This window comes from Cinclus cinclus, chromosome 5, assembly GCF_963662255.1.
Source record: "Cinclus cinclus chromosome 5, bCinCin1.1, whole genome shotgun sequence".
Taxonomy (NCBI): domain Eukaryota; kingdom Metazoa; phylum Chordata; class Aves; order Passeriformes; family Cinclidae; genus Cinclus; species Cinclus cinclus.
The window spans coordinates 67,893,390-67,915,892 of NC_085050.1; the positions used below are offsets into that span (position 1 = coordinate 67,893,390).

At 38.4% G+C, this 22,503-nt stretch overlaps 1 protein-coding gene across 1 annotated transcript; it reads right to left on the bottom strand.

The window, feature by feature from the left end:
- Positions 1–5,093: 5,093 nt before the first annotated feature.
- Positions 5,094–19,990, bottom strand: ABHD18 (abhydrolase domain containing 18). The gene is made up of 13 exons (XM_062493132.1): positions 19,856–19,990; positions 18,957–19,065; positions 16,329–16,413; positions 15,915–16,015; positions 14,211–14,289; positions 14,035–14,119; positions 13,510–13,537; positions 11,524–11,662; positions 9,700–9,789; positions 9,318–9,419; positions 8,056–8,434; positions 5,866–6,028; positions 5,094–5,215 (listed from the first exon to the last, which is right to left on the bottom strand). Exons 2-13 carry the CDS (start codon positions 19,046–19,048, stop codon positions 5,164–5,166), a joined length of 1,395 nt encoding a protein of 464 aa, XP_062349116.1. The 5' UTR covers positions 19,049–19,065; positions 19,856–19,990; the 3' UTR covers positions 5,094–5,163.
- Positions 19,991–22,503: the final 2,513 nt, after the last annotated feature.

A 22,503-nucleotide genomic window follows, 5' to 3' on the forward strand; every position in this document is an offset into this window, starting at 1 on the left:
TGACATTAATCACTCCTTTCCCTCTTTGCCAGCTCCTAGTGCTCCAACAAATCTCCTTGATTACACCTTAAGACACCTGCTCCCCTCCCCTTTCTTTCATTCATCCCTCAGCCGTGTTTTATTCCCTTTCTTACAACAGGTCTTCCAAAAAAGAATGCCAACATTTCATTAATTAACTAAGAAAATTCCCAAATAGGCTTCTATAAAGATAGTCAAATATTTTTGAAGTAGTGCCACAAATAAACAAATTTCCTGAGTTTTGCAGCAGTTAAAAAATTGTTCTGTTCAGGGTAATGTTCTCCTCTCTAATGAGATCGTGTGGAGTTTTACCCCTTCATCGGAAAAAAAAAAAAAAAAGTCCACCACAAATCAACCAAAACCTCTACAAATTCACACCACAGCTGACACTTCAGGCACTGAAACATATTTAGGATTATTCTGGAACTGTGTGTCCATTAGTAGCAGATCAGATCACCTGGTGGAAGTCCAGGCCTACCTCAAAGTAAATCCCAGGTGCCTGCTGTTTTTTTCAAGATACTTGAAAATGAATTATATGCTGTAGTAAAGGCTTGAAATTAAAACATCTATTACAATTGTTATGTGACAAGGAGCAAACCACATATACATGTTAATGCACATTCCTGTCACTGCAGATTTCAGCTCCAAACATTAGAGGATTTTTCATGAATAGAGAAAAACATCACTCCTGCTTCTCAGCACTTTTGGTACGGAAAGTGACACGTATTTTCTTTTAAAATTTACATCAAGAAAGACTAAAAAAGGTAGAGTGATTAAAATTACAGCAAATCTTCAAATCCTTAGAGACATTTTTCTTTGATACCAAGAACTCTGTTTTTTCAGATGCCACACATTTACTAATCAAGGACGTGCTGATTGCATACATTCCCAAAAAAAGGAGAATCAGTCGCATTAAAACAATTTTCATTTTTTCTATTTGGTCTCCCAAACTCAGAAGTTAAGCAGAGGTTAGAGTGATATGAAAGTAAAGACGCCCTACCTAAGTCACAGGTAAGAAGGGGGATTAACCTCTTGTTTCCTTTTTTTCCCAATAAATGTTAGAAGATAAGGAAGCAGAGGAGTAGGCCAGCTGGGACTTCAGGAATACTACATTGCAGGTACCTAAACAGAGCAAGAAAAAAAAGCAGGAAACTAATTAAGGGCTATTTTTTTTTGGGGGGGGGGGGGTAAAAAAAGCACTAAAGTTGGTTAGTTCTGTGGCACTTGAAAAGTTTTTGTCTACACTTACTTTGCTAACTCTGTAGGACAGAGCTTCCTGCAGACTTTGTTGGATGGACAGGGACTGGAGAGGATATAAAAAGCTGTAACAGTTGCTAGGACTCCTCCTTCACATTTTGTCCACTTGTATCCTCCTCCTTGATACTTTCTAGTGGTGTAGGTCAGACTTCTTTGGCAAAACTCTCTTTCCTTAGGGAAAACAGTACTTAAAGTGCTCATGTTTGGGAAAGGGGCTGATTTACACCAAATGAAACCAAGATAATAACAATTCTTATTCATGTTCTAATGTTCATGTTTTATCTTGTGTGGAAGCATCCAAGCCTACCAAGGAACACTGCAAATTCCAGGACTGCATGGAATAGCAGTGTTTCACCTCCCACCGGGTAAAAATTCAGGAGGAATTACATGGTTACAGACCACCCTAAAGGTTCTTTCCATACCATGTAACTTATCATTACTGCCAAGCTGGCAGAGAACCTGGCAGTCTGAGATAAAGAAACTTCCCTGCCCAACTAACAGCAATTCAGATCAGCATTAAGAAAAAAAAAAAAAAAAAAAACAAAAACAAACAAACAAAAAAACCCCCCACAACTTAGAAACAATTAAATAATAATAAAAAAAAAATATACCTGCCTCAAAGTGTCAGCAGCTATCAAGCAGAGATAGTATTTTAAGGATCCAAATTTTTGCTTTTCTACTGTTTAGAGAGTATCTCCACTACAGGCATTTGACACTCCAGTAAGAAGTAAGAAAAAGCAGCAAGGCTCCATTCCTTCATGTAGTGTTTCCTTTCTGCAGACTTTCTGGAATAATAAAACAGAGATCTGTCCTTGCTAAAAAAAAAAAAAATAAGATAAATTCCTGAATGATTCCTTATGAGTTGTTCGGGGGGTGGGTTTATTTGCCTTGGGGAAAAAAAAGTAGAAAAGACTCCATCTGACAACTACTAGATGAGTCCTGCCCTGGCAAGTGTAAAACTGGAATCACAATGGTATCTTAATTAGCTGATACAAGCTTATTTTCTTTACTAGGTTTCTAGGCATGTAGAAAAACATCAAAGTAGCACCAGTGTTTGTTGTGTGAAGCTTTTATCGTGTCCTGTAGATTACCTGCTCTCCTCGTGCTACAGCTCTGGTAGGAACAGAAAGGATTTCAGGATGACAGTGAGATGCATTGTAAACACCTGTTAACAATAGAGAAACCCCCCCCACTCACACCTAAATATTTTTAGGACTTTTATTGAAAAAATTTAAAACCCAAAAAAATTACCAAGGCCAGTTTTACATTAAATTTAAGACATACAGAATGGCTCACCGGGTACATGGAAGAAACCTTATTACAATATTTCTCTCATGCAACTCCTGGATTAAAACCACATCCTCATTTAACATCAAAATGGATTATTTATACTTTCTTAGGATTTAACCTTAAAATATGATTTTAAAAGTCGATTTTCCAAGGGTTAAAAACAGCAAGATTCCTCCATTCACAGACCAGCTCCCTGTATCTGATAACTGGCAGAAACAGACCACTGAGCTAATTTTTCCTTTTTTTGTTAATCTAACCTGAGAAATTTTTAAAATAATGCTTATTATAGGCTTTTATATTTGGCAACACGACTTTAGTTACAGAGCAAAGTGCAATTCCTTATTCTTGTCAGAAACTAGTCTTTCACTGCTTGTCCCAAAAGACACTCTCACAACCAGGAGCAGCATTTGTCCCAAAAGACACTCTCACAGCAGGAGTGGCATTAGCCTAAACCTCCTTCTGTGCCATTTTGGTAAGTTAAACCTTGTTAGTAATACCATTGGGACACTAACCTCAGGATGCAGAGTTCCCATCAGTTGTGTAATTCCCAGTATTGTGCGCTTTGAAAATATTTGCTTTGGCATGTTATACTTTGTAGCATAGTTGATTTTTTTTGTGCTTACTCCTGGCCTTTACAAAATCTGTCTTTTCTCTCTTGCATTTATTCAAGCCCTTTCCCTTGCCACCAGTTATCTCCCTTTCTCATAGCTGCAACAGAAGCAGGACACAAAGCACACAATTACATTTAAAATGTGAGAGCTACAAAAGCTGCTGAACAGCAGTGTTCTGGTAAAGCACTCTTAGTTGATGAATATGATTTTAAACCCTGTGAATCTTTTAGTATCCTAGTCAAGACTTCAATTTTAAATTTGTAAACTTACTAGTATTTAATTTCAAACCCTCCAAATATTTGGTGTTTAAATGTGCTAGTCACTTCACACTTATTCCCCCCACATATTAAACAAAACTAACACCCTCCAAAGAAATGATGAAAAACCACTTGAAAGAAGCAATTTAACTTCCAACAGATTAGAACCTCTTCTGCATTTTCAGTATATTTCTATGTTACATCATTTGGGTTATTCTTCAGTTTTATCTGAACCAATCTGATTTTCAAATGAACCATGATTTCTTCACACTTACTAGTCCTGTCTAAAATTTAAGAGAATATATAAACTGAGCTTTGTTTGCTCCATACTTTGCCTACTAAAAACCTTAACAGCAGCCACAGAGACCAAAAGTGCTCGATTGGAAAGGTGCAGAAGTCACACATCCTGAGAAATGGCTGGATTTTTGTTTGTTTCAGAGTAATCCTGGTTGTGACTGTAGTAAACACTGAAGTGTTTCAGTTTCCAACTTCTCTGCAAATTGGTTTTAAAAGAATGTTATAGGAGATTACCACAATAAAAAAAATTGTGGAGAGATACCCACACAGTTGGTACCTGACAACCTTTTATTCTACTGTAATTTGTTGGCATTTTTGATCCCAAAAGAGGAAACAACAGACTTTGGAATTTCTTAAATGTGTTCAAAATCCAAGGTTCTTTATTTTCAATCCAATTAAAAAAGACAAGTGTTGAAAAATAAGGAGCAAACCTAACTGTTTCCATAACCTTTAGTCTGATGTATCTTTTAAATTATACAGTGCAAGTGTATTTTGCATATCAGCGCTGAGTGGACTTTAGAAAGGACATCTGTTGAAGTATTTCCAACAGGTCTTTATAGCACCATACAATCTGCTATCAACTTAACTGCTTAGAATCAGCCAGTGCTTAGAAAGTAAAATGATATTTCTATTTCATCTATCACTCCAAAAAAAGAAAAGAAATCTGGAAGCTTATGTTATCCAACTGAATTAATGTAAACAATTAATTACCAGATACTTGATCTTCACTTATTCCAGTTTTGTGAACTGGGTTGATGAATTGGTACATGATCCTTCTGTAATGGTACGGTTTAATTCAGTGGCAGGAAAACTTCACGGACGTATTGAATGAAAACATCTCTCTCTCACTTCTCCTTGAATTGTCAAAGTCTCTCTTTGCAAGATGTGGTGCTGAGCCTTCTGCTAAGGCTCATTTTCAATTCATAATTGAAGAGAAAAGCAATGACAAACACAAGAAGCTGAGTTCTGGCAAAGCCACAGTACAACACAATAGGAACAGCAAGGCCGTGAGGAAGCAAGAGGTAACCGAGGTATCTGGAACAAAGCAAAACTACACTAACAACAAGAGAGCAGCTCAGCCCCACAGCACATTTTACATTCTTCCAATACTTGATTGGTCTGTTTCCTACTGACACACGATTCAGAATTTATTCAGAATTGAAGGAACACACAGTCTAATTAGACATGAAGTACATGAACCGTTCATGCACTGACGAATGCTGCCGCTGGTTTTTCACAGGTAACGCTGAAGTAGCTGTGTCACAATGGCACTGGGTTGAAATGAAAGCAATGCTGGTACTTTACCACTTCTGGTAATTGTTACCTACAACAGTCAGTGACCATCTGCTCAACACTACAAGAGGCTTGTTTTCCAAACACGAGTTCCAGTAAGCTGAATTACAAATGAGATCAGTCTGAATGCATTAGAAAGATCACATGGTGTATTTCTGGAGGAAGCGGTCAAATGCGTCGTAAATCGCTTGTCTGAAACAAGGAAAAGAGAAGGGAATTTGTATAATGTGGGGAAGGGCAGATAAAAGTGGCATCTTTCCATGTATTTACAAATTTGTCTATAAAGCTATCATCACAATTTCAAAACAGTGCTCTGTAAAAATGTGGTATCCGGTGGTATTTTCTCCTTCCTTTATTTCTGGGATCTCCCACTTCAGCCTAGTAATGTATTTATATTTCAGGAATGAGTGGGACTATTTTCCAACTTACATGCAGGAGGAAATGCAGATGGATTAGGAGTTTTCTACTCAAACACATCAGAGACATACACAGCTTGAAATTTCTGAGCAACTATCATAAAAATAAGGCTGAAGTTTTAAATAGCAATAAACTACTAGTTAGCACACATTGACCTGATATAGTGCTATTCTTTTTTGTTGTTGCTTAGACTTCCTAAGTGGTGTGCAAAGTATTCCTAATTTCTTGTTTTTTAAAAATAACAGCACAAGCATTTAACTTTTTGAAAACCACAGAGCTGCATTCATAAAATGGATTTACATAACTGTCTTTAGAATATCAACACCTAATATTGCTAAGGCACAAATTCATACAAGAACTACTTATTTACAGTCAAGCCTTCATTTTGACTAAATCTAAAATTTAAACTTTTCTGTTCCCCTTACCTGAAGAGTCCTTGTTTGAAGAGGTAGGCACTGACATGACCTCCATCCAGATACCTGATTTCACACCCTGGCCAGATCTCTTGGAGGCTGCGCACGCCGGTGCGAGGAATGTACGCATCCTCCTTGGCTTGTACTACTATGATTAAACTGGGATCAACTGGAACTAAAGGAAAACAAAGCAAAACTGAATTTATCTGTGGTAAGAAACAGAAACACAACAGCTGAGATTTCTGTTGGCAAAATGCTATTTTCACAAAAAAAAAAAAAATAAATTATTTGAAGTTTTAATAAAATTACATGTTCTAAAGTCTCCAGCAGAATTTGTCTGGTTTTGATGTTACAGCAGTGAGGCCAGCAGTGGAAAAACAAACTAACCCTTACCCTTCCCACCCCTAGAGCAGAAATTCCTCAAAGACTTGTGAAGTTCACAGGAGAATTATCTTTCCTCTGATCAACAAAACTCTACAACATTCACATCAGTTCTCTGAGATCCCTTTTTATTGGCAAAAAGAACTATGAAATTCAACAGAGTACAAGTTTGATATGTATTTTTCCCCTCAAGGAGGAAAAAAGACAACTTTTCATACAAGAGATCAGAAAGTACAGCCTATGTTCACTTTTTTTCCTGTTTCCTAAGCGGTTTACTTGCAACATAAAAATCTCAACATATTGTTATACATATTTATTACTCATAACGAAAACTGCACCAATCAAATTACTAGCAGGAATAACACCAATATGATGTTGAGAAAAACAACACCAAAATTATGTTGAACACAGAACATTTCTCCCTTCAAAAAGAAAATATATGATGTGATGAAGAGTGACCAGCCAAGATGTCTGGCAGTGGGGTGTCACAAATAATTTAAACTTTTCCTTCTCTCATACTAAATCATATATAGAGAATATGCAATGCTAAGGCAAATTTAAGTCTTCCATTCATTTTTTCATGAAATCTGAGCATTAGGCAGACTTTCTGAAGCTCCTCTCAGGCCTCACTCTAAAGATAACCTGACAGGGGATGCAAAGTCTCTCAGAGAATGATGAGACCTGGGAGACTTGACACAATGGACTCCATCACTTGGACAAGTGCATCAGGATCACAGATCCTTTAAAGTTCCAAGAAAGGTCAGTGCTTAACTAAGTGATACCTGGATAAGTCTAGATAAACAACAAAGTCTGTATACAGAACAAAACTTAGAGGGCTTTCTCTGTCTACTGAAATAACTTCAAAAGCTTTAAGGAAAGCACTTCACTGCTATTTGTCACAAAATATCTCTGGCTAGCAGTGAAAGAATCTACACTAGTGTAGATTCCTTTTATTGTGTGTTTCCTTTTACTTATTTTTAACATTTAAATAAATCTAAATACTTGTATCAATGGAGTATTGGTACAAGTGTTTATACGCACTGAATGCCAGAATTAAGAAACGAGGTGGCACGGGGGCTCAGACACTAAAAGACAGCTCTGTCTGAAGTCAAAGCACGTTGTAGGAGATGCCCTCAGCAGGTCCATGCACAGCCAAACCATGAACTGCCACGAAAGGAATTCCGAGCCCCCACTCCAGCAGAACCTTTTAAGGCGGCTCTAGGAAGCAATCACTTGTTTGCATCGCTGCAAAGGGTTTGTCCTGAACGCCAAGGAATGCTGGACTACAGCTCCCCCTATATGCTATGCCTGTCCTGGGAAACGGTGTTCACCAGCCTGCACCAGCCCAGAAGGACCTCCAGAATGTTTTTACTGGCAATATCATTCAAGATTGGTGCTCAGCTATGCAGGCTACTTTCTATCTGAAGTCAGTGTGAGATTTCTGCTTGAAAAACCTTATTAGCAGATTAATTAAGATTAATTAGACCTAGGTATTACTTGCATCACACAGGTATTTTCTTCCTTTAGATAATACAAACTTGCACTAACTCATATGTGAAAAAGGCAGAGGAGAAAAATGAGCAAAGATACCGAGAGGAAAATTTTTAATTAACTTTTTCATTAGTTGGCCATTGAGAAGGAACAGAAAAACAACTAGGAAATGGAGTAGTAAATAGACTCTATAGAATAATGCTCACAATATTTCCATATCTCAGCAAAGGTACCAGCAGGTTTACACTTGGAGAATGAAGAAAATACCTTTCCCCCCCACTGTATTTTGCTGTATTTTCAAAGCGCACATTGAAGCGGAGAGATACATACCTGGGAAGTTAGCTACATGGGTACATTCATCCATTACTCCCTTCATGAACATTAAAGATTCTCTCTGTAAAGTTTCACTCCTTCTCCTTGTATTTACCCTGTGTCCTTGTGGGCTGGTTAAGTTTTTATTGCTACTGCTACTGGTGGAAAAGGTTTGATTTATGCACTGCATTTTAGGAGCATCTTGCATTAAGAGTCTTTCTGAAGAGGCACTTAGAGCACTTCTATTTGTGGCAAAGCTGTGAACAGATTCTTTAGGTACAGTGTCGTTCAAGGACTCAAAGTTGAATATTCTGGAAGTCATGTCCATGTCTGCCAGACTGTCCACGCTGTCAGGGAAGTTCTTCACAAAGTCTTGTCCCATCTTGAAAGAATCCGTCTAAACAAAGACAACAATTAAGGGCTTCTCCCTTCAACCAGTTGGTTAATTTTATTTTTAAGATGAACTCATAATTAAAAAAAAATAAAATATATATACTATTAGCACTACTCACTTCTATTTTCTGCTTGCAGGTCATTCAATTAAATCCTGATCATCATACCTCTTGATAATTTCATTCTACATTTCTGTCAGTTTAAAAAAGTGCAGGAGGTACTTACATATACAGAAGCTTGTGACATAAACAATTGTTTTTCTTTCTATATTAAACTCTGAATATGTAATTACAGTCATTTAAGCTTAAATGACCTAATTATAATAACAGAAAAATGAACATATGTGATGAGGTCTAATGTTATGTTTAGGACTGAAAAATTGACAGTGTCTAAATACTAGGGAGACACAACCTGATCTTGAAAAATATTTCTTCTTTTCATTTTGTCTTCTCCATCAGTGTTGCTGGAGCGTATTTGACTTAAAAATGGCAAGTGCCCAAGTAACAACTATCTGCACCCCAGCTCCTCTTCTCCTGCTGTGAGGTATTAGAAGAACTATCACAAAGGAAAGGAATTTAGGGGGGAAAAAAAAGGCATTTACCAGAATTCTGATTGAATACACTTTATGCTGTAGATTACACTAAGTGTGATCAAAGGAAAAACTTGTGGCAAGGGCTACACTTTAAACACATTACATAACCAAAATATTAGTTTTGTTTCTCAGGTTTTTCCTTCAAAGACTGAATTTATCAAAACATACAGAAACAACATGCCAGTATGTTCTAGCTAACAATTGTCTACTTTCAGTGGAAGTAAAAAGAAGTTGCATTACTTGCTAGAATTGCACATGTAAATATTAGCAGATAGGTAAAAAAACCTATACTTACTCCACAATATTCAAGCATTTGAATAATTTCTTCTTCATACACAGTTTCTGTAAAATACTGTTTCTCCAACTCTCTCCAGTTCACTGCCTTACTCAGCACTCCCTGAGATGACAAACAAAAGCATTCAGTACACATGTAAAACCCAGAGGTCATTCTAAAATAATGACACATGCAGGTAATTGACCTGTTCCTCTCCTGATTTTTCCAGTGGAATTCTGTTCCCAGACAACCTCAGAATTATTGCAATCAAAGCACAAGCACATATTAAAACATAGGACAAGGAACCCCACCCCCCTCACGGTCAACCCAAATATTTTAACTTACATTTCTGATTATAATCTAATAGATTAATAAAAAATGTATTTTGGAATTTCTTAATTACCGTAGTGAAGACTGCAGAGGCTGTTGACCAGGACAGACATGGAATCAATGGCAATGGTTTAGGCCAGTTTGTCACTGCCAGTGAAGCCATCTAGAATCAAAGGCAATTATTACACATTTTAATACTGAATTCACAATATGATAAGAAGAATTCTCATCTTCAATTTCTTTGTTTACATGCTATTTATGAAACATGTGGTGCCAAAGAGTTAAGGACTGTGGCAGCTGGATATTCTTTCACCTATTTAGAAGTTACTATCTAGTCTCCAGTGATTTTTTTAAAAAAAATAAACATTGCTCTGGAAAGGACTCACTTCAAAGCTGAGCGGGATTCAGTTATAAGAATTCCCAATGGAATATTTACTAAATATTCCATTAATTACAATACAATGAATTATATTTATAATCTATTCATTATCATTATAATTATAAAAACTATTACAAGCTATTAGTTGTTTAAAAGCATGAAAGACTTCTATAAAGCTTTCCATCAAGCTCTTGCAAGTTTACTTCAAAGCAAAGGCAATCTATAAGAAGGACTATTTAAAATTCTATACTTTCAAAATTTGTATACAGGAAACAAAATTTGAAGGAGAAGTAATTCAACATGTTAAGCACACTCTTTTTTTTGTCCTTTAAGTTTGAATTATTACTTTTGCATCAGTTCTCAGATCCTATTTTTGCGACTATTCTGTTTATCCCAGAAAAAGCCAGAGCAAGTAAGTTCAATGTACAGAAGTTCCCTATATGCTATGTTCTTGACAAGCTTTATTTTATTAACATGAAACACCTCATGTCTGTTCTAGATGTTCTAGTAAGTGGATTTATGCATATGAACTATAATTCTATTCTAATTATTTTTATTAGTAAAAGGTTACAAGAACACCACACATCTATGTCCTGATTCTCTCCAGTAGTAAAAGTATCTTCCCCTTTAGTAGAACTGAATCAATGCTTGCAACCTTCCATTGTAAAACACACTCTATAGAGGATCAACACCAAATATCACATATTTCACAGAGGTTTCTGATTCAGCAGGGTGATTTTGACACAAACCAAAGCTGCTCTGTACACTCATGACATTTGCAGTTATAAAATTGTGCTTTAGGGGAATATTTTGCTTCCAGGAAACACTACCAATACTAACATTATTTACTGAATTCCTAACAAACAAAGAAAGGTATGTTGTTTCAATAAGCTTTGCACCCCTGTCTCACAGAGGTGTGATAATCTGCAGAACCACAAGCAGTAACATTTTAGCTGTGTATTAGCCTTTCAAGCACCTTAGTGATACACTGCTGGTTTAGTTTGAGAATGCAGTGTCTCACAGAAAATGCTATCCACCTCACCACAGAAATCTCTGAACAGTACCCATGATTACTGACACCAAAAGTCACCTCAATTACAACATGCCACAAAGAGGGGGTATTTCACACAGTGCATTAAAACACAAAGGTTTAAGCAAGCAGAAAGGAGGAAAGGAGGGAGAATTAGCAATCGATCAGTGCAGACTTTCTTTCAGCAAACATTTCTACCCCCCACCCTTGTGGAAAAAAAAACAATTATGTGAGAAGTTTATACTCTTATTAAGCCTGCTGGGAGATGGCTGACAAAGGGCTCTATGATTTGTCATTACATATTAAGGATTATACTAATTCAGCACCACAGAACATGAGAATTGCCAACAATTTGTTTCTCATGACTCTAAGTGTTTATTTTAAAGCACTTCTGAGATCAACACTGTAAAACAAATTATGTCCGTATGCTACGTGATCAAATGAGAAGTTAAAGCAAAAATTACTGAACAGGAGATATAAAAGCTTACATGTCCTCCCATGGATATTCCAGTCATCCCTAGGGGTCCATAGCCTTCTCTCTCTAGCCAGTGCAAAAGAGCTGCCGATTCTAGAATTAGAGCTCCTCCCATCACAAACAGGTCCGAGACATTTTTTAAACATGACCGTCTTTTCTCCCCAGAAAAGGAAAATAGAGGGTTTATTTTCTAAGATTAGACTCTGACAGTTCTTATCATTCTACACATATTTTTATACACAGCTTCATCACAATCCCAGAGAATTTTGGAGATTCTGAACTCCTGTTGATTCAACAGGAGGAAAAAGCAAGCCCAGATTTTCTGGCACTTGTAATTTTTCATCCAAATGAGGACTAGAAATAGACACTGACTATGCTTTTAATGCAATATCACTGACAGCTTGGTCTTTTGGAAATAATTACCAACATTAGCATCTCATCAGTAGCAATATTCTGCCTTGTGAAGTTGTAACAGATATTTTAGAAATAGAATCAAAGTGATACAGTCCTAGGCATACACTATCTCGTTTGCAGAAGCAAGTTGTTTTTTTGGTTTTTTCTTATTTACCTGTTTTACATCATTGAAAAATTGCACACAACATTTGAAGAGCAATCAGTATGCCAGCTTTGGAACCACTCATCAGTGTCACTGTAAGACTGAAACTGTAAAGTGGGAAGTTGGTCACAGTATTGAGAAATTCAGGCAGTGTACTAAAAGCACTAAAACACAGAAGACACACAAAAAAGTACAATTCTCTTTGGCTGAGCCATCAGAGGGACCTAAAAATAATAGACCTCTAACTTGGGGAGGGGGACTGAGTATTTTTAGTCCCACAGCCAGGTTACAAAGGGCTCCTGGCCTCTCCTGCCAGCATGCCACTGTAACATTTGCAACACTCTGAAGCACAAGGACAAAGCTCACTGTGAAGTCACACAGAAATGAACATAGCTGCAGAGCAGCATTTACAGCCTAATGCAATTCTTTCCTAGAGCTTTGTGAGATCCCTCAGCCCTCTGCAGCTGCTGTATTTATTGAACACTGTCACCTGTTACACTGGTGCTGTGTAACATTGTATTGGAGAGGGACAATCACCTGTTGGGGTATCAGACTGAGCACTCCCCACCCTTGAAACAATCCTGACACACTGGGCAACTGAGAACAGAATTATTTAACTTATTCTTCTGCATCAGATCACCCATAACGGAAATTAACCTACCAATGGATGTATTTCAGCACACACTTTCTCCTGTCACTTTCCTATAATCTTATGAAAAACATCTTCTCTGTGTCTTCTAGTCATGTTAAATGTCCGAGTTAGGATTAAAAAGGATTAAAACACCAACATATATTAGGACTTCCAGAAATACTAGGAGACTAAAAGCTTTGCCTCAGACACCTATCCTGTTGAATTCTGATAATACGTTTGTGGTTTGGAAAATGTAAAAAGTAAAAAACCAAGAGTGCCTAATTAGACTTCCAAATTCCAATTTGAGAAATTGACTGAAGAAACAAATCTTGTAAAACACTGAATATTGCATAGCATCCTGACTAACAACCAATCAACACTAGATTTATTCTTATGCCTGCAAATCCTTAAAAGATCTTGGAAAAGCAAAACCCTAGCAATTATAATGGAAACACACTCTCTGAGCAAAGATTATCCAGAGCTGACTGAAATATAACAGCAGCACTTGTACATGCAGTTGTGAGTCAGGAAAATAAAATAGCCCTGGCTTGTACTCACACAAGATGTTTGCATCTCACTCCATACTGCAAGTTCATCTTGTGCAAACTTTCCTGATCCCTGAGATCTCCTAACACAACACCCAAAGCAGCTTAGCAAAGAGTAGACAATTTCACATTGGCAGGTTACAAGTGTTTTTTAAATGTTTTTTTCTTAATAAGCTATCAGAGTTTAGACAACTTTTGGCTTGAAAGAGAAAAAAAGAAAAGTAGTATTTTAAAAATATGGTATCTATAATAAACAGGAATACTTACAATTGATCCTTAGGTTTTCTACAGCCATGTAAAAGGCTCCAGTTAAAGAAACTAAAAAAAGGCTTTATCAAAACTGGTCATTAAAAAAATTGATAAAATATATAATATGCATAAATAGCATGAATTAATTGAAATTTGGAATCTAAACTCACAGTATTTAACTGTTACTAAATTACATTTAATCGATTTCAATGATGCAGTTTGCAACATTTTACTGTTGTCAGATATATGGGCAGGAAAAAAGTGTAACTCAAGATCCTATTTACTGAAACAGAATTAATACTGTTATACAAGATGACAGAACAAAACTGTATTTAAAAAAAAACCACCCAAATCTGAAGTGGTAACAGCAAGTTTCTCAGAAGTTACCTGGGGTACCATACAATTGTGTTTCACATTATGGTCATACTTTCTTTGCTTCTACCCACTGGGTATCAAAAAGTTGGTATTTTATGAGTGTGGTAACTCTTCTACCTTCCAGAGAGGACATTAGGAATAACTACTGTGTTTTCCACAAAAGGATATAGTAAGGATTTTCGAGCAACAGGGAAGCCATACAGGCTTCTTTAATCATTGGCCGAGCCATTAATGTGCGTCTCCTCCAGAAGTGCTAAAGACAAGATGCACAAACAATATAGATAAGACAAAATCTGAGGATTGGATTTCTCAAAACCAATCAATTTTACTTTTTACACACTCACATGGTCTCCAGTGCCTGCTAAATGAATGCACACAGGTCTGTGCTTGCCATTCCATCTTCTGGGTATGATGAACTGAAATCTGTGAGAAACAAACACCTATTTTAGCAGAGTAAGAATATCTATTAACAAGCTGCATCAAGAGAAATTAATTAAAAACACTAAACCAAAACAATAGAAGTATTTGTAACCCATGCAGGCAAACTGCCAGCAATTCAGCAACATCATTTTTCATGAACACATTCAGCAAACAAAAGAATCTGAAAGTAAGACAGAAGAAAGGCCAAACAAGAAAAGGAGCCAAGATGAAAGATCATGTTCCTAAAAAAGACTACTACCTCATCATCACAATTTAAACTTTGCAGAGTGGAGAAATGCAACTTCAGATAAAGAGCAGCCTAAACAATCATGTCCAGCTCTCCTAGGCATCATTGCTACTTTTCTCCTGAAGGCACAACAGCTGAAATTGAAGATTAAGATGAGCAATAAATAAAAAAACCCGAAACCCCAATGTACAAACCATGAAATTATTCTATACACTCAAAATCAATAAATTAATGTCTTCTGTTGCTACTTATTTACAGTCTAAACTACTGAAAAAAAAAAAACCCTTCTGAGCCATCACTATTTTCCCCACAAGATGGAGCACTGTTACCTACAAGAGTGTTACACTTCAGGAAATACATTCAAACCACCTTGAGGGAAATTTGCACAGATTTTTGAAACTGTCACAATACTGGCCAAAGTAACAATTATGGTAACTTGGCTATAAAGCACAAGAGAACACAGATGAGGAAACAATGAGCATATTGTATTTTCCAGTATGGCACTAATTAGTTTGATAATATTAACAGACAGCCTCCTTCTCTAACCAGAAGAGAGGTGGAACAGAACTGATTTCTTGACTATCAGCCTTTTTCTCAAATTCCTTAACATTACATGCTTAAGCACACATTTAAAAATACCAACCAGTATTACTGACAAAATTTACAATGTCAGTATCAACTTGAGCTGACAAACTTTTATGTTTATGTTATTAAACAAACAAAGTCTGGAGGAAAAAAATTCATCATGACAGTTCAGCTCAAAACTAAAAGCAAACAGAAATTATACTCCCTTTGCAAACCCACTCCTAATCTGCAAAGAAGTGTTAGTGTGAAACCAGCACTGCTAGGGAGCCTCCAGCTTTCTGTGAGAATGTTTTGTTTTTTCTTTGTTTGTTTGCCAAGTAAGAATGGAAACAGATTCTTTGGCTACAATAAAATAAGCTTGCTACTTTATCACACATACAAAATTTTTGTATTCAATGGAAATGGAAAGCTGGAATGGCTCCTTCAAATACAACATAATATGCTTTGATATAAACAACTTCTCCTGGTACATATACAACAATAACTACTGTTCATTATTTCCAGCATCCCCCTCATTTGCAAAAAACCCAAACAAGTAATTCAAAAAACCCAAGGTATTCCACAGCTTTGTGCAATATGACTTCTACACTAAAAAAAAAAAAAATCAAACAAACAAACAAAAAAAAAGTACCACTTGGCTACTGGTTTTCTTTTTTAATACATAGATTGAACTATCACATGAATAAGACTTTATAGATTGTTTGTATTACAATCAACTAGCTGCACAATAAAACTACTTACAGACCACTGTTTCTCTGCAGCACTAATTTCAGAAATATCTCTTGGTTTCTCTTACCTTGCTACAAGAGATTCAACTGGCAGGATACCTGGGACACAATGAGCCAAGGGGGAAATGAAATGCCCTTCAAGGATTTTACAGTCTGATTGCCCCTCAACCTGCAGAATGAATGGGACAATAACAATAAATATTATGTCTGTCTTTAACTTGCTCTGAAAGCAAATATCTTAAAGTTGAATTTGTTATAGGATAAAAAAATTGCTTAAAAAACCCCAAAGCTGAGGTCTACTTCTAAAAATAGGGATACATGTTATCAACAGGGTCAAAACACTTTTTTTCAACTTTGCTTTTATTAAATAATCCTTTATAGGAATCAAAGAAAGGTGCAATACTGTCCTATGAGTTATTTCACCTTTATATACCCTCAGGGAAATAAACAGTTAAATCACATCATCTCTTGCTTTCAAGTACCTTGTCAATGAACACAGGGTAATCTTTCGAAACCAGCGTCTGGCATTTTTCCCTGTTTCCAATAATCTTTCTGAATTCAAATATTCTGTTGAAAGGAAACAAGTAGAGAAGATTCAACTTTTTATCTAAAAAAAAAAAAGAGACATATTTATATAACATTTCAGGAGCTAAAGTAAGCCATAAACAAATAAAAGTTATGAAGTCAGCTTTGCATTTACAGATTAATCATAGGGAAGGTAGCTACCATAGGATGCTTTTAAGTTAAGCAAAGAGTCTCAGGTACCTTGATGGGGAACAGAAAACTAAGGGGCAAATCTTGTTGCTTTCTTCTGCTGCTTAAATGGGCTGCAGAGCCAGACAGAGTAAAAGAGACAAAACTCTTCTCAGAGGTGTACAGGAGAGGACAAGATGACTGAAGGACATGAACACTTAAGAGGCAATCATAGTGTGCTGCAGTGTAGGAAATCCCTCCCGGAGCAAAGTGAAAGATGGCTTTCACAGTTAAGCACATGAAAAAATAGCCCAGGGAAACTATAAATTATCTTCACCCTCAAGGGATAAATAAAGTGCCGAGTGACTTGAAGAAACAAAGAAGTCAGCTTTGTTTTGAACAAGGATTTTGATTTGATGCCCTCAATTTGGCCCTTTCAACCTTAAATACTCTGCAACTTGCTCATTAATACGCACTTTACCTGACAAGCTAGAACAGTTTTGAGTGAAAACTACAGAGGAATGGCCTGCTCACCTCCCCAACACCACAGAAAACCCAAAGAATGGAAAGAAAATCAAGTTTATCACCACACAAAAAATAGCTTTACTTTATAACCTTTGCTTTTGCTCTTACAGAAACTGCATTAAGTATTTCTGAGAAAGCAAGGGTAAAGAAGTGAGTGTAGAGGGTAAGCAAAATGACAAGATGCTTTGTTTGACTATAAATATTCTAAAAATACTGCATTTATGTCTTTTTTCTATAGTTAGGTGGGTACTGAGGGTTAAGTCTTGCCTCTACTGAGGAATTTCAACTCTTGCTAATGAGTCGAGGACCAAGAACATTCATTACAACAAGGGTGTGCACACAACATTTCAGATTATTCCGAACAGTCTGTCATTCAATCTCAGATAATACCTGACGTATAAAAAAAAATTAAGAACTTAATAATGGAGCTTCACAATGATGAGTTAACAAACAAAATAAAAACCCTCCTCCCACAGGCCAGTGTGAGGAGCCAGGAGGAGGTAGCATTCTTCCTTCTTCATCCAGGTGAAGCCAGGCTGCTGGGGAACAGCTCATCTTTGTCCCAGTCAGGGGCAACACAAAGAAAAAAAACTTTCTTCCCCTCTGCAGACCAGCAAGCTCACCTCCTGCTTCCCCTACCACTTTGGAGCTGGTGGGAGAGAGTTTTCCCCCAGAATGAAGACTGAAGAACTATAGCTGCCATCACTGTTAGCACCAGGACCCTCCCTTAATTGCCATTTGGTGTGGGTGTGATCTCCCTCCAGAGGCCAGGCCAGCCTTGCACTGGGGAGCAGCAGCAGTCAGAGAGGCTCCCTGCATAGAGACACCACTTGGACTGCAGGGAGATGGAGACAGGGCACTGAAACTTCACTGTGTCTCACCGGGAACCCAAAGGTCTTTTAAAGAGAGGGGCTTGATGGCATTAAAATACCCCATTTCGGATGCACAATGGGATAGAATACAGAAATGCTGCAATCAAAACAAACCTCACTGTTTTTTGATTATTCCAACCAAAGCCAATTCTCATTTTGCATTTAAGTCTGCTATTTAAGAGAAAAAAAAAAAATCAACTGAGACAGGCACACAAACCAATTTAAGTGCCATTTCAGATCAGATCTTTCATGTGGCCTTAAAAAAAAAAAGCTCCCATAAAACTCCACTGCTATCCAGTGCACACAATTTATTTCAGTAGTTTTCAAAGTTTTCTTTATTGATTTTTATGTACCTAAGAGTGAGCTTATTAAATGCAGGTTTATATTTAAATACTGCACAACGCAGAATATGTCACTTCATTTTTATACTTATGAAACACAAGTGCTCAACTTCCAGGTGATAATCTCAATAGCTATTAATAAAAATAATCAAATGCTTAAAAATTAAGAGGTACTTAAATTTTATTCTTGTTTTCAAGACATCTAAAAAGAAAGAGTTTACTACTTTTGGCTGTGAGAGAAACTTCAGAGTAAATCTTACACTTTTAAAACTAATTAGGAAGTGACAGAAAGATAGCAAGAGCTACTTTAATGTTAAACAGAAACAATTCTGCAGAAATTCATCAAGTTTTGTTTCTAGAAAACACTTCCAGAGATGCTGTTTGAAGTATGTCATCAGATAAACAGAGATAAGTAAAAATTTAGTTGGACACAAAGGCATTCTCTCAAGAAGAGCCTCTTTAAACAGAAAAAAAAAATTGCAAATCCCTTTAAGCTTTCTTTTAAATCCAATTACTCCCTTGGTATAGAAACACATGACTTCTTGAACAGAAACAACTTAAACACCTTTGGTATTTTAAATACAGGATAGCAAATACTGTTGCTACTTCAAGGGTTGTTTGTTGCTTTTTTTCTTTCAATGTAACATATTGTTTGTGCTGTTACTTTTTAACAAGTCACCTTTTCAGGTCCTCTGGCTTTCCCCATCCTCTGATGAAAAGTTTAGTGAGGAGAAGCTTTCGGTACAAGACATCTAATTTACTTACACCCATTAGCAGCACACTGTCATCTAGGGAAAAAGCAGAGGTAAAACAAGGCAGTTAAAGTCTACAGGAGTGGCAAATTCATTGATTGTAACACAAAGTGGTTTCTTATTCTGGTTTCTGCATTAAGGAAAAGCCATCTAATGTATTCCAAGAAAGTTATTGCTATTCAGGTAAACTTTTTTCATTTTGTACAAAATACAAAGGCAGTTGATACAAAATGTAGGAATTTAAAATGCCAATTAAAACCAGATATTCATTACACCACTGATGACAAAGCCAGCTGAAGAGACACATCAGGACTACATCAAAACTGCATCTTCAACCAGTCCTAACTGTACTTTACTTGGACTGATTAAACAAAGAATAGCACTGATCTCTGTCCTCTCAACAGAGCTACCATGGCAATACTCTTCAGTCAGTGTGGGCTGTCATAAACATATCTCAGAACAGAAGCTTAAAACAATGTTTGGGTTTAAACCAATAGAAGACTTCATCTCTTCATCTTCTTAATGGAGAGGAGAGGAGGGAAAGAATGTCATTCCAGTCACTGCTGCAGAGAAATTATTTTTGTAATCTTGCCTTCATTGCTGTGGTAAACATTTATCTTATTCCTTATTTTATCTGCTCCTTTCTAATTTTGCTATCTCTAACAGTTTTCAAAACAATTCTCCTCCCACTCCTTTCTGGGAAGAAATCACACCCTCAAAATCCTTGCCAGGATCATTTCTCTTTCAACAAATACATCAGCTCAAATAGAGCTAAATCTAAAAAGATTTTAGGCAAGCTGAGCATTATTCTCAAAGCAATACTTACTGAACAGGAGCCACTGCTGAGCTCTTCCAACAAGGAAGAAAAACAACTAAACACTAATGAAAGGAGAGTTTAAATCTGGTTTCTTGGTCAGCAGGATACAGGTTACTCAATCAAAAATAAAATCCAGGCTCTGTGTACACCTAAGAAAACAACAGATTTAATAATCAAACACTTGGTTAGTAAGTTCACTTTAGGCATTTTCTAGTATTCCCACATCCCTCCATACTAAATGTACTCAATAATCTCACCACACTCCAAAATAGTGTAACTTAATTTATGGGGTCTTAGAAAACTTATTTTCATCCAAAAGCACTTATTCTGCCACACTCCAATATCGTCATTTCTAAAATAAATTTGTTTGACTATAACAAGTAAAAATCATGGTCAGATTGACCAAAACATTCCTCTGCACTTCTAGAGAGCCAACATTTAAGCATCAATATACAGATAAAAAGGAGAACTTGTTAACACCTAGAATAAATTACTATCAAAACAGGAATTAGAGGCACTTGCATTTTAGAACAAACATGCTAGAGCCACAATGGCTCCAGCATGGTTCAATCACTACAGGGTAAAGATAAATATATGAAATGAGCAGAAAACCATAGTGGAGATGGTTTGTTTTAAAAACACGAAGATGCAGATTTTTCTTTGAATCCAAAGTCTGTCCTGACAAGCTCTCTGCTCCACCAAGGGAGTGCCAAAACAACTTTCTAGGCAAGTACATTATATTTAAGTGTAATATTGATCGAGGCAAAAGCTTTGTCTCATCCTCTGTTCTGCTTCATTGATGGAACGGAGACTCTGAAGTAACTTGGGTTATTTCAATTAATCAGAATCAAGATAAAAGCACTACTGGAAAGAGTACAGGAAACACTAAAACTAATTTTAAAAACTATTCCTAGTATGTGAAGTATGCTGCACAGAACTTCTCAGAAATATCATTGAGAGAAAAAATTTGGGAGGATGGCCCCTACTGTTATCTCTGTAATAAAAAGGCAGGACATGCTTCAGTCACTGCCCACCCATGCCTACATGGCAAGACAATTACAAACACTTTTACTGCCAGGAAAGGCAAATCCAACTGTAGGAGGCTGAAGTTTTATAATTTCACATTAACAGGAGTATTCAATCAGTGAGGATTTGAAATGGATAAAAGAATCAGGAAAGGCTGTTTCAGAACGAAACTCAGCTTCCTCCACTTGACAGCACACATGCCACATCCCAACCCCACTGTGAGACAGGTCAGCTGGAAGCAGTGACCTGATAACAATGCTGTGGAGCTGTGTGGCCCAAGGGACAGGATCTGTGTGATCAATCTTGAATGAATACATTGTCAGCACAGAAAGCTACATAATGCGAACTCTGAATGGAAACTGCAGCAGATACAAAAGCTCGCTAAGAAGAAACATAGACACATAAATCCATCTAATATCATAAGAAGTCAACTATTGCTTTTTATCCGTACAAACAGCTTCGGTTACAAGAAAAACACCCTAGGAAACTACACAAGGGCTTCACTCAAGGCCCACAGTGTAGTGTCTATTCTATACATGGATATGAAAAAGCTCCCACCCAGCAGCCAACCCGAAAAAAAACCACTGAGGCTCTCTTTTAGAAGGCGGAGCTGTCAGCTTCCCCACCCTCCCTCTCTATTTAAAACACCTCTCTTACAATTAACGCCCGGTCCTTTTCTTACAGAAGAAATGACTGCTTAAAAATCAAAGAAATCACTAAGTCACGGCAAGGCAGACACAAACCTCACAATAACTCCACAAGACGGGATGGACACCCAGGAGCCGGAGGATAAACAACGGGGCCTAAAGCAGGGTTACCAGCAGTTCGCTGCAAGCCTGACCCGAGCACTCGAAGTGGGGGGAGCAGGTGGGATCCCCGCTCCCAAATCCCTGTCATCCCCCGCTCCCAAATCCCTGTCATCCCCCACTCCAAGCCTGCCCCAGCGCCCGCGGGAAGGGCCGGCGGGAAGCAGGACACGGCCACCGCGACCCCTCCGCTCCCCGAGCCCGCCCCCGGGCCCGGGCGGTGCCGTGAGGGGGAGCCGCTCCGCCACTGCCGCTCCCCGGGCGGGCGGCACGGCCAGCCCCCGGCCCGGCCCGCGAAGGTCACCCGCTGCTCACCCGAAGCGCTGCCGGTGCTGAGGCACCACATGGGAGGGCGGGAGCGGGAAGCGGAGGAAGACGAAGAAGAAGAAGAGAAAGAAGAGGAGGAGAAGGGGGTGGGGGAGGGCGAAGGGCGGGCCGGCACGGGACGGGACGGACGCGCGGGCCTGGCGAGCGCGCGTGCGCGCGCGGGGCACCCAGGCGCGGGAGGAGCGCGCGCGCGCGCGGGGCACCCAGGCGCGGGAGGAGCGCGCGCGCGCGCGCGTGAGAGGCGGCCTCCCCCCGCCCCGCCCCGCCCCGCCCCGCCGCGCGCGTGACCCCGCCCCTCCTTGCCCCGCCCCTCCGCGGCTCGCGCCCCTGCGGCGCGCGGGCGGTAGCACGCGTGCTCTGGCTCCCCCTGGCGGCGCGCGTGAGGGGCGGGCGCGGGCGGGGCCATGGCGGCCGCGGGCTCCGCTGCCGAGGGGCAGGAGCCCCTCCTGGGGTCCGCAGGGGTCGCGGCGGATGAGGACGAGGAGGAGGAGAGCAGGT